General features: G+C 38.8%; 1 protein-coding gene across 1 annotated transcript in view; it reads left to right on the plus strand.

Annotated features, from left to right (window-relative positions):
• Window positions 1-13,633, plus strand: part of ATP10D (ATPase phospholipid transporting 10D (putative)) — a 106,277-nt gene that overhangs the window by 79,170 nt on the left and 13,474 nt on the right. Inside the window, exons 16-19 of the mRNA XM_006922476.3 lie at window positions 2,290-2,596; window positions 5,313-5,389; window positions 6,371-6,496; window positions 9,152-9,352. Coding sequence (XP_006922538.1) covers window positions 2,290-2,596; window positions 5,313-5,389; window positions 6,371-6,496; window positions 9,152-9,352 — 711 coding nt within the window. The remainder of the gene's footprint in view (window positions 1-2,289; window positions 2,597-5,312; window positions 5,390-6,370; window positions 6,497-9,151; window positions 9,353-13,633) is intronic.

Here is a 13,633-nt window from a genome sequence, read left to right on the forward strand (position 1 = left end):
AGAGTGTTATAGGCATTAAATGAGAGAATATAAATTAATGTGATACTAGCAGATGCAAGTAGTTTAATGAACATTAAAAAGGAAAAGTAATCAATTCTTGGTGTTCAGTTTTGAGTATGACATTTTTGCAAGCAGTAAAATCTTTATGATTGTAAAATTTATTTATAAATACACAATTGGTAGTAAAAGCATTTAACACTACTAATTCAAGAAATATTTACAGAGTATCCACAGTGGACTGTTCTAAGTACAAAAGATGTATTTTTATTTTGCTGTCAATAGCTATTCTAACCATGTGGATTTTCTAGGTAACTAACAGAACATTGTGAACGTAGTGTAGTTTGCGATGACTCAAGTCTATGCAAACAAAGTGCTGGGCACATAGTAGGGGCTCAGTCACTGGTATTATTTTCTCTTCTTCCTACTCCCCACCCTACAGGAGATGCTAAGAATTAAGAAAGGAATTGAAGATCATGGAGCCCAGCTTGTCATTTAGTGAAGGAATTGCCTCTGTGACATTCTAAGTGGGCCACCGGGCAACTAATGGAATGTCTGCTCGTTTCTATAGTATAGTACCTCACCTTTACAAATTTCCTTCAACGTTTGTTCCTAAATTTGCAAATCGAATTATAGTAAATGTGGTTCATCAACACTGAACTGACAACCAACATCACTATAATTCAGGCCTGAACAAAGCTTTATCTCATACACATACTTTCTCCATAAGGCACATCATAGCTTTCTTGTCCATGGGAACAGTAGATACGCTTGGGGGCCATTTTAAACAGTGAAATCACCCACAAAAAGCACAAAAATGTGAAAAATGTGTCACCAAACAGACAGTGGAAAGGACATTGTTTACATATGGGAGCAGACATAAGAAGGCACATTACCTTGTTCAGCTTTGGCTGGAAAAGTAGACGTCTCTTGACTCAAAATTTTTGTACATGTTCACAAATGATTGCAAAAGTACCATGAATATTGATTGTAGGATTACAGATAAATTTCAGCAAGTAGGCGAAATCACAAATATAGAACCCACAAATAACGAAGATCAACTACGTGCATGTATATACATATATACTTCTGTAATGAAAGTAGTTAATTTATACAGCTAAACACATACATATGCAAATAAGAGGATAAAAACATCTATGTAATCAGTCTAGAATCATAAAACTATAGAAAATTTATGTTCAAATTTTGGAGGACATCCGCTTAGACTGTGTTCTGTGCATAATGAGCATGTGAAGGCTACGAAAACTGTGTTTGTAGTGTTGGGATCAGGTTCATTCCAAAGGCACAGGTGCCGGGCAGCTCCATGTTCAAGTTGAATCTGTTTCTAGTTTAAGTGGTTATTAAGTCTTTGTTATGTCATGCCTACATATTCCTATCTACTTCTTCCTTACCTGTCTTATTTTGTTGCTAGTTGACAAATGCTTGATAAAACAGCATTTGAAATAAGAGTAAATGACGTCTGAGTGAGGGGCTCTTGCATGAATAAACTATTTCAGGCTTAGCGTCTGAACATAAAGGTACAGCACCTAGATTTTGCTTGGCTCTGTTCTTGGTAGTCATCTGACAATAATTTCTGGATAAGTTATTGTTGGTCTTCTTGAGTAGATTTCATTCAGTGAATACTTATTGAGTGCTTGATATGGCCTTCTTTTAGGTACTGTGAAGGCTTCAAAAGTAAATTAAAAGTAATATCTGCCTTTAAAGAACTTCCTAACTAGTGTAGGGTGAGGAGGGTGGAGGGATGTACACCAGTTAAATGTGTCAGGCATCAACCACTAAGAACATCCTGACCAGAATAAGTCTATAAATACTTAATAAATATTTAATGAATGAATGAGTGAATGTATTGAATCAAAAAGAAGATAAAAACAATAATTACTGTTTTAAATTCTGCTATCACTAGGAGCTTCGCATGTATTATTTTACTTATTCCTTACAACAGTGTTATGATGTAGGCATTTGCATTTTTCAGATGAGAACATGTAGGCTCAGAGAGGTTACATAATTTTTCTAAAGTCAAGAAGAGAGTAACTGCCAGAATAAGACCAAAGGGCTCTTGAGATTCACTGTTTGAGAAGGTAAATTTCACCGATCCCCACATATGCGCAGAAGTCTTTATAGGACAGTTGTGAGGTCTTCAGAAAGTAATTTCTTATGTGCTACCTAGGGTTGCCTTGATGCAGCAATTGCTAAAGAATGACAGTGACAAATTTAGCAGGATGTGGCCACCAAAGAGCTCCAAGGCTAACTGTCTTTGCCCCTTGTTTCAAGGATGCCTGTGAGATGCTGATGGGCACAATTTTGAAAGAACTTAAGAAGAATCCACCCTCTACAGAGCAGGCATCATTAAGTGAGGATTTATACCAGCCTCCTGCCTCCCAGGACTCAGGGCTACGGGCTGGACTCATTATCACTGGGAAGACCCTGGAGTTCACACTGCAGGACAGTCTGCAAAGGCAGTTTCTAGAGCTGACTGCTTGTTGTCAAGCTGTGGTCTGCTGCCGAGCCACACCGCTGCAGAAAAGTGAGGTGGTGAAATTAGTACGCAACCATCTCCGGGTGATGACCTTGGCCATTGGTGAGTGGGGATAGAACCCAGCCCCGTGCTTCTCACTTTCTGTCTGTTCTTCCTTCTGTATATCTGTTTACCCTTCTGGCCAGCTGGCCTTTTCCTTCCCTGTTTTCCCTCTTTTTCTTCTTTCTCTCCATCTCCCTACTGCCTTCCCCTTTCTCTTCATCACCTGTTTCACCACCTCCTATGAACCAGGTGGTAGGGATGTGACATGGAAAACAATATAATAGTCAAGACTCCGGGTTACATGTTAGAACCCAAAATCAACTGGGTTGAGGAGGGTAATATACTAAATCATAGAACTGAAAAGTCTAGGAGTTCTGCCTTCAGGAAAGTTTAATTCAGAGACATGAACAATTCATTTATCCATTCAACAAATATTCATTGAGTGTCTTCTATGCGCCAAGCATTTTTCTAGACAATGGAAATAGAAGAGTATATAAAACTGACAAAGCACCTTTTCTTAAGGAACTTAAATCTAGGAGGAACATATATAGTGAACAAATGAAATGAAAAATGAAACAAAACAAAAAAGGCTTAAAAATATAAAATATCAGATAGTTAAAATGCAATTGAAAAAATAAAGCGGAGCTGGGGGGATGTAAAGCATTAGAAGCGGAAAAAGGAGCTGCTATTTTAAATGTTTTTCCGAGAAGATCTCACTGATGAGCTTGTGTGGGAGGACAGACTCGAAGGAAATGATGAGGGAGCCACGGGAGGTCTGTGGCGGAGAACATTCGTGGCAGAGAAGACGGTGAAAGTGAAGGTCCTGGACTGTGCTTGGTGTGTTTGAGGCCAAAGAGTGAATGGAAGAGTTTTCTGCAGGTTAGTGAAGGGCAGAGAGGTGGCAGGCCGCCAGATCATGTAGATTCCTGGAGGCCATTATAAATTTTTGGCTTTTATCTGCAGAGTTAGGGAGTCATTGGAGGACTTAGAGCAGAGGAGGGACACAATCTGCCTTAAGTTTAAAAGGATCACATTGGCTGCTGTGTTGAGAGTAACTATTGGGGTGCAAGGACATGAGAGAGGAGACCAGTGGAGAGTCTATCGAAATAATTTAGGCATGAGACTATGGTGGTTTGAGCCCAAATGGAAAGAGAAGAGGTAGTAGATGTAGTCAGGTAACGGATACTGTTTGAAGAAAAAGCTGGTGACATTTGCTGCTGAATTTTATATGCTATATGATAGAAGGAAGTAAGAGGGACAACAAGGTTTTGTTTCTAAGAACAGAAAGAATGGAGCTGCTTTTTACTAAAATGGAGTCGGGAGTTGGATTTTGCATATGTTAAGTTTGAGAAGTCCATTAGATGTCTAGTAGTGATGTCAGGTAGGCAGCTGAATATATAGTCTGGAATTTAGCAATGAGGAATTGGCTAAAAATATAAATTTTGGAATTGTTAAGTCTAGTGATGATATTTAAAGCCTTGAAATTAGATGAGATCACCAAAAAATGAGTATAAACAGAGAAGAGAAGCAGTATAGGATTAAGCTCTGAGACACTTCAGTGTTTAGAGAGTAGCAAGATGAGGACCTAGCCTTCTGTTCCAGACTTTGCTTTCACTGGGATTGTTTTCGGTCTCAGGTAGCTTCTTCCCCTCAGGATGCCGATATGGCCTCTGAAAATTCCCAGGTTTAGATCCTGTCTTATTTACAACCTGAGTGAAAAAATAGTACTTTTTTCAAGTTGCTGGAGTAAAATATCAGGATTTGGGTGGAATTTTATTCAACTATTTTATTGAATGAGCATATAAATGAATGAATTGTCCAAGCCCCTAGATCCAGATATTCTGGTAGCTAGACCCCCTGGACGTATCAATTATATCAGTTAAGTTGAGTCTTGTACTCACCTCTGAACCAATCACTGAGGCCAGTTAACAGACAATGCTAATTATCCAGGCCTGGGTCAGTTGTCTATCCTAAATCTGGGGGTTTGGGTTTGTCCTCACTAACTGCATGGACTCAGAGTTCTCAAGGAAAATCAGGATACTATTACCAGAAAAAAAGTGAACGATCAGTGGGTAGTTGGCAACAACAAATGTTCATTACCAATAGGAATGTAATAGCTCCTCTTAAGAAGCATCCAGTGTGTTGGGAGACCAAAAAATCTATAGAAAGCATAATACCATGTGATAGAGATACACGGGGTGGTGCTGGAGCCAAAGGAAGGGGCATCTGATCTGAAGGGAATTGGAGAAGGATTTCTCACAGGAAGTGACATCTAAGCTGCAGCAAGAACAACTGAAATCCAGCAAAGTGGGTGGTGATGATGAAGTCAGTGTTATAAGAAATAGCATGTGCAGTGGCTGGAAGAAAGTAGGTTATATCTGGAAAATTGAAAGTAGACAGGAAAAGGTGAAGGGATTAAGAAATACAAATTGGTAGTTACAAAATAGTCACAGGGATGAAATACAGCATAGGGAACATAGTCAATACTATTGTAATGTTGTAATAACTATGTATAGTGCCAGGTGGGTACTAATCGGGGGCATCTTTGTAAATTATGTAAATATCTAACCACTATGCTGTACACCTGAAACTGATATAAAATAACATTAAATGTCAACTCTAATTGAAAAATAATCTGCTTAATCAGCTTCCAGGTACTTGGATACATGGGATAAACTTTGAAGGATTTTTTTGCTTGAGTAGCCACAATCGATTTGCAAAGTTTGCATCTTTTCTTTATTCATATGTCTCTCACCTTTTCTTCTGTCCCATGAAGGTGATGGTGCCAATGATGTTAGTATGATACAGGTGGCAGACATTGGGATAGGGATCTCAGGTCAAGAAGGCATGCAGGTGAGTGGATGCTCTGTACCCAAATGCCATGAACTACCCACCCATCCAAAAGCAATGTTCTCCATTGTAAAATCTCAGTGATAGAGTGAGGCTGTCTGTGGTTAGTTCAGGAATGACAGACAGGAAGTTGATTATTTCTTGGGTAATTTTAGCTATATGGTTCACTTGCTCAGTTTAAGAAATATAGCTTATCTAGATCATAAGAATATATGTTTTTAGCCTCGCAATAACTATGTGACTTTTACAACTGACAAAAGCTGCTAAGAATTTGAATAAAAGATGTAAAGATCCTAAAGAGAGAGGAAGAGAGGCGGAAGAGAAGAGAGAAGGAAGAGGTGGGAGTGTCCTATCTGTACGTGGGTGTGTGTGCATTTTGGATAGTTTTTAAGGCACAAAATTCAGATAGAAGCTTATCCAAAAGACCACTTTTTCGTATATGAAACAGATTTTGTCAGAGGAAAGTGAGATGTGAGGCTTAGGGTTTCCCAAGAATTGTAAATTACAACATCTGTACAAAAAATTAAAAATTCAAATATCTCTTTGCCTAACACTGTGCAGTTACATAAAATCATGATCAGTACCTTTGATATTTTCCTCATCGAAGAGAAGTGAATGCATATTGTAATGTGTAGAGCTCTTGCTAAGGGAGCTGCTTTCTAGGGAGACTACATTTGCTGAAAATACATCATGAGTAACCAGTGAAGTCTTGTTTTATTCAGCTATATTGGAAAGCTGAACAGTAACCTCAGGCAACTCGTTAAGTCTCCAGCATTTATGCTTTTTGTTTGTTTGGAGTTTTATTTTTTTGTTTGGGTTTGGGTTTTTGTTTTTGTTTGTTGAGGGGTTTTTTTTTTTTTGTTCTGCATGCAAAGTTTAAAATATATTTAACTAATCTGAGTCTGCTGATGGTCAGGTGCCATGCTATTTCTCCTCTGACATGTTTGATTGTTCAAGGCAGCATTCTCTTCATTGTCTCTGCAGGCTGTGATGGCCAGTGACTTTGCCGTTTCCCAGTTTAAGCATCTCAGTAAGCTCCTTCTTGTCCATGGGCACTGGTGTTACACACGACTTTCCAACATGATTCTCTATTTTTTCTACAAGAACGTGGTATGTAGCTCCAGAGAATGTGGCCTTTCCCTCTTCCCACCTTCCAATCCTGCTTGCTTAAGGGATGAAGAAGAAGTGCCCTATGCTAAGCTCACTTCACGTATTGATGTTTTGGGGGCAGCCAGGAGCACTCCTGCTGTCTAACGAGAAATATTCTGGGAATCTGCCGTTTCAGCTGCTGACAGCAAATTGTTAGGCTTGTCCATCTGCTAGCATTTTTTATTCCCTATGCATTTAAATTTAATTAAGTCCTGTCTAGTTCATTTAAAATCCAATTTTTGACCTTCTATATAAAGGTTGTGACAAGCAGAATTATGAAACATTTAATACTGTCTGTCAGTAGAAAATGAAACAGTTTGCTTCCATTTTATAGGAGATACCAAAAAATATATGCTGTCCCCAAATTGATGTCCCTTGTGTTATATCGAAGATACAGATGAAAACCCAGTATGATGCCTTAGCCTATAGCTGGCTAGTATTCACAGATGCAGGAATTCTCTAGCAAGCCTATAAAATATATTTGTGCTTTGTAGTTATTTGATGGTAAAGGATCTTGATTTTAATTACATAATTCCTAAAAGGCCAGAATTTGCTAAGATGTCCTGGCTTCTAAGCTTTGGCCTACCATTTAAATTTCAGTTTCTTTTTTTAAAAAATCATGTTGATCTTATATTGCTTCACTTAAGTCCTTTTTAGGTGGGGCAATAACGTAAGTATGTCATTTTTTTTTTAGACAAAGTATGTTTTTTAGTTTTTAAAGTCCATATGTACAGCATGTTAGTAGACAAATTTATATCGCTCTATTGAAATGCCATCTTTAGGGAAAAATTTATTGGGTTATTTTTAGGATATACGAAACGTGTAATTTAAGGCCGTGTGTGAGAGAGAGAGAGAGAGAGAGAGAGAAAGAGAGAGAGAGAGAGATGTCAGCAGAAGCATTTTTTCCTCAAGCACAGTGAACTTTTTAGGATGCCCTGAGTACTTTACTAATTAGAATTAGCACATTTAGTCAAACTTTAATAAAACTTTGTTGCTTTATGAAAATACTTGAAATTTATGTTTCTGTCGGATTGTGTGATTCTGTAGGGAGCCATAATTTGTCATTTAAAATTCCAGGATTTAGTGATCAGTGACTTTTAATAAGGAGCCCCGCTCCCAGGTTTGTTTTTTTTTTTAAACACCTTTGTGTTTTTTACCTTCTACTGTGAAATAACTCACTCCCTTCCTACCTCCTTTTAACCCCAGATTAAACCAGAAGGTTAAGAATCACTAGTATTAGAAAGAGATGCCACATGCTCTTGGAGAGAGGGAGTGTTTATTAGCAGAGAGTACATCTCCAAGGAGCAAGGGCCTTGTGGCCTTTCTGCTCTGTGACCCTTGCTGTCTCTTCACACTGGTATCCTGGCTTATTTCTCTTAATTACCTAGCCCAACAATGAATGCTTTATAAACTGTGGAGAAAAGGGCCCATACCAGAGCCATTTGAGTAGCTTATCTTTCTGAGACTGGTTCCCGGGTCTTGGACAACCTTTTGATATTTGTGGTAACTATGGATTCACGCCCTAGAACAATGCCCCAAAACACATGTACCGAAAAGTGATACATTTTGAGGAACTGGGCATAATGCATGTCCACGGACTCTGGACTAAGAAACTGTCCAAAGGATTTTGGCTCCTGTCCTAAGGTGTTTTGTGTACCTATGATCCCAACAATTACAGCATCTTAATATTCATGAGGCCCTTTACAGGTCATGAGCACTTTTTAACTTAATCTTGATACTAAGCCCTGAGATGATATAATTCTCATTTTCTAAACAAGAAAATCAAAATTCAGAGAGGTGAGAAAAAGGGCCTTAAGTCAAACAATCAATAGGAAGTGTCTTCAGGCCTTGAAACAAGATTCCCTATATCTAAGTCCAGTGTCATTTTCTCTGATCTGCTTCAGGGCGCAGAGCTTTTGCTATCATGAATTTTATTTGTTCGAGACAGAATATTGGAGGGAACAATGCAAGATATATGATCCTAGCCTCTGGGTGAGCAACTGTCTTAGTTTGCCTGGGACTATCCCAGTTTTAGCACTGAAGAATCTCATGTCCTGGGAAACTCCTCAGTCCCAAGCAAACTGCGATGGTTGGCCACCCTGCTGCCATCATCCCATTTTACCACTAAAGCTAATTGTGGACCCAGAATAAACATTTGTTGTATGCCTGCTACATACCAGATACTGGGCTATGTTCTCTTCATCTACAGCTAAAATGTCTCAAGGTGAATACTAGCTCTACCACTTATTAGCCAGGTAGCTTTGGGTAAGTTCCTAGGCCTCTCTGTGACTCAGGTTCTTCATCTGTAAGATGGGGACAAGAATAATTCCCAAGTTGTTATGAAGATTAAATGAATTTTATGTAAAGCTCTTAGAACAGTGCCAGCACCACACAGTAAAGAGAGTGTGTGTATGTGTTTATATGTATGTATATATGTGTATTTATCTGTATATTTTTTTAATTTAATAAAACATTTACCAAAAAAAAAAAAAAGCATGTGGTAAGATGTGTTTATCTTCTCTTTTGTAAGTGAGGAAACTGTGCTGAGAGAGGCTGAGATCATACAGCTCAAAATGACCATTTCTAAGAAGTGAATGTTCCTCTTTGTGTCCCTAGGCCTACGTGAACCTCCTTTTCTGGTACCAGTTCTTCTGTGGGTTTTCAGGAACATCCATGACTGACTATTGGATTTTGATCTTCTTCAACCTCCTTTTCACATCTGCCCCTCCCGTCATTTATGGTGTTTTGGAGAAAGATGTGTCTGCAGAGACCCTTGTACAACTGCCTGAACTTTATAAGAGTGGTCAGAAATCAGAAGTAGGTGTTAAAGCAAAAACACTTAGACTAATTTATATCCACTGTCAAAGTCAGGGTATTTTTCAATCAGTCCAGCTAAAATATTGTACATTCAGAACAGTTTAAAACTATTTGAATTGTTTCATTATTTTAAAACATCTCTACTAACCTGGCAGATATTAACTTATTTGCTTCTGAGGGGAACACAGGTAAAACTACAAAAGACCTTGAGTACTTATAAGAAGAATCCATTGTTTAGACTTTACAACTAATAATGTCTAGTATTTACTAAACTCCACTCTGCCATCTAATTGTTCAAAGTGCTAAACATCCCTATCTCATACACAAAATGCTTTGAGAGAGAACCTGGTATTGTTCCCATTCTAAGATGAAGAATCTGAACCTCAAAGGGCTTAAGTAATTTTTCCAGAAATCTCACCGCTGAAAAATGGCGGAGCCAGTGCCAGAACCCTTCTCAGCCTGGTTCCAAAGCCAATGTTAGATTCTTCAGGTTCTGCTGTCACTCAGAACAGTAGCGTGATCTAAATGGCCCCCTTGTCCTAAAACTGTGCCTACCTCCACTTTCGTGATCTCTGAGTTCTTTCAGTCTCCCACTAATTTATCACTTATATCTGTCCACCCCTTCCCATCCTTCTCTCACTGCCCTCATCGTCTCTTAGGGTATCGTAGTAGCCGATTAATTGATCTAGCTATCTCAAAACTCTTTTCTTTCTAATTCATCTTTCACAAAATTAATAATAATTTTAATTATTAATTAATTTATATACTACTTAACAAGGATTTATGTAATGCTTCTTATGTGCCAGGCACTTTTTTAAGTGCACAACATACATAAATCTAATCCTCAAAATGACCCTGCAAGATAGAGATGCAATCATTATCCACACCATAGATGAGGAAGGTCAGGCACAGGAAGGTACCCAATCTGGTCACGTCCCAGAGCTATTGCCCTGTGCAGGTGGACCCAGGCTCCTGAGCAGAGGATGTCTACCATGAACGCTTTGCTACAGAAAGAACACTGATGCTATCTTTAGTCCTTGGGTTTCCCCACCATGGTATTTATTGCTAGAAATCCAGAGTGCTCTCACAAGTTCATTGTCAGGATCACAGGGAGTAAGGTGGGCCAGCGACCTAGAGATACCTATATAATGGACAAAGCCAAGGGGTCAGTCTAGTCAGATATTCTATTCAGGACTCTTTCAATTGCAAGTGACAAAAAACCAGCTCAAAGTGGCTAAATGAAAAAGGGAAATTTATTGGCTCACATTGCTGCAAAATCTAGGAGTAATGGTGACAGAACACTGTTATTCTTAAAGCACCTATGTATGTCCTGGTTGTGACTCATTGGCCTAGGTGAAAGCACTTGCCTTTCCCTGTGTTTATCACTGTGGCTAGAAAGAATATTTTCTCATTTGATCAGGCCTGGGACATATGTCATTTCTCCTCAGGACTGAACCACATGGACAGGGTTGGGAAGAGGGTTTTCTATAGAGGGACTGGACAGACAGTACTGAGACTCACCATATGAAATCTGTGTGTTGGGCTTTACTTGCTATTCTTAAAACAATAATGCAGATCAGCACGGTTAGAAATTATGGGTTATGCTTAGCCTGACTTTAAATTCTGTTTCTGTGGTGTGTGACCTTGGTAAGTTATTTAACTTGCCTATACTTCAGTTTCTTTACTTTATGGATGTGGTGTGAGGAATAAGTAAGATAATATGTCTAAAAATTTTAGCCATATTAAACTCTCAATATTGTTATATTTTCCCCCGAAAAAATTAATCAGAAACTTGAGGAAATCCTGAATTTAAAATAATGCATTTATTTTTGTCAGGCCAACTTTTTTCTGGCTTGAACTGCTTTTTCAGACTGGAGAGTAATTTAATGTCCTTAGGTTATATGAGCAGCCAACAGAGAAGTCACACATTCAGGTTTCAGGGAAAAAGAAATCCTTATAACCCTTTAATATCATGCAGTCCATTCAGATCGAATAACTACATGGGGTTTTCATCAAGGAGCCCAGTCTGACTTAAAGTTCAGGGCCAAGATGCAGGAATGTGTGGTTGATATTAATGAAAGTTGTTCTGTACCCCAGGCCTAAGTTAAATTCCAAGTCTGTTGGAGAAAGTGGGATGAATGAGGGACCTTCTAAGTTTTTATAGCGGGCATTTTAAAAGCCCATTTGTGTTGACGGCCATGCCTGATCTCGTCTGATCTAAGCAGGGTCGGGCCTGGTTAGTACTTGGATGGGAGACCACCTAGGAATACCAGGTGTTGTAGGCGTTTAAAAAAAAAAAAGCCCATTTGCACAGGTGAAGATTGTAATCCATCCTTATCCTTCGAAGTATTGAGGTCATTGTTTCCTATTGTTGAACCCTGTTATCAATTCTGTGCACACATTGTTCTATTAAACTGGCCAGTTTTATAATACATGCTAGGTGATAAGCAGATACCCAGCATGTGGCTATTGGTAAAAGGTAATTGATTTCACTGATTTCACCTTCTAGAAGAGTTGTCCTTTCTTTGAACTTGGCCTCCGGATAAATTCTGTTTTATGCTTGGGCCATTTGCTATCTTCAGTGTCATGAAATACACTCTCCAGGGTTGTAGAATCTCTCTCCTCAAAAGGAGATGGGTCTGGAAGGCTACAGTCAGAGACTTCCCTTCCAAGAAGCAATCTATTACTCATCTCTCATCACCCACCCCAACCTCTTTTCTGGCTTTGACTTCATGTCGAGATTTTCCCTTTCGGTTTCCAGATCCCTTCAGCCTCTCATTCATCTTATCCCTGGCCCTTCTCCCTCTACTTCCGTAATCCTCTTACTTACTTGACTGTGGAGAAATTGTATTTTTTACCTTTTTGCTCTAGGTTTTTTGAGCAACCTCTGTTCCCCCAAAAGCATGAAGTTATATTTTAACTTATCCTCAAATTGTTCTCTCTTGTCCAATAGTGTTTTGGTTGCCGCTTTTTTTCTTTTATTGACTCTGCTACATGCTCTTCCACCATTTGATTATGCTTTCTAGATTCTTTGGACACTTGGATGAAGAAAGGCAGGTAGAATATTTCCAGTGAGGAAATAGTAAAAGATGGTAACAGGGAAAAATACATTGGAAATAATGAATCTTCACTGTTTGATTTTCCAGAGGACAAAGAGATTTAAAAAAAAGTGATCAATATAAAAATTCCAAGTGTAGCCTTTTGAAGAATGGAAGAAAATAAAAGGAGAATTTGTATATTTATAATGTTTTATTCTTTAGGAGATAATTAGACATTTTCAAGACAATTTCAGCCTCTTTTTTGCATTTGAGAGGAAATAAGACTGAAAACATGTTAAGAAATAACATGAGATATGATACATGGTTACCATTTTTGTCCGTGGCAGACATCATTAATAAACCATAGCACCCTATCCTTCCCACTGGGTCTGAATGCAGCCTCAGAATCCTTTTGCATGTACATTATCATTCAGTCAGAGTTGGCTCTTGTCTGAAAACCTGTTTTCAATCACTTGACTAGTGTGTCTACTTGATCTTTCTCTTTCTATAAGCTTTTGGTAGAAAGCAGTTTAGCACATGAAAAGTCACATAAGTGTAGCTTATTAATCCAACAAGGATTTGTTGAGTACCTGCTATGTGCCAAGTACTGTTTTAATCACTTGAGTAAAAGAATCAAAGAATCTGTAAAGCTCGCATTCTGTTGAGAGAAACAGGAAATCATTAGGTAAACAAATAAGATTATTTTAATGGTGATGAGAGACATAAGGATGCCATGGTAATAAATGATTGAGTGAGCCTTACTTTTGGACTGGTCTGAGGGTGCTTCTGTGAGGAAGTGATATTTGAGCTAGGATATGAACAGTGAAGAACTGGTCATGTGGAAGGTCCAGGGCAAAGAATTTCTGGCCGAGAAAATAGCGCAGGTAAAGCCCCCAAAGAAATAATGGATTTGGCATGTTTGAGGAACAGAATAAAGTTCTTGTGGTGGGAGCATGGTGAATGATGAGGGTAAGAATGGGAGGAGGACCTTGGAGAGCAGGGGCTTTTGTGGGCTACCTTATAGGCCATGGGAAGGAACTTTGGTTATATTGGAAATGCAGTGGGAAGTCATCAGAGGAATAGAAGGCAGTCAGCTGATCAGAAGATGGAGCATTCTGATTTACAGTTTTTAAAAACCATCTGGCTGCTCTGGGAAGATTGGACTGAGGGTAGGAAAGGAAGCAGAGGGGTCAGTTAGATGGCTATCCAGTCATTCACAGAAAGAGTTGACAGTGAATTGGAA

The sequence above is a fragment of the Pteropus alecto genome, unplaced genomic scaffold (genome assembly GCF_000325575.1).
Source record: "Pteropus alecto unplaced genomic scaffold, ASM32557v1 scaffold57, whole genome shotgun sequence".
Lineage (NCBI taxonomy): Eukaryota > Metazoa > Chordata > Mammalia > Chiroptera > Pteropodidae > Pteropus > Pteropus alecto.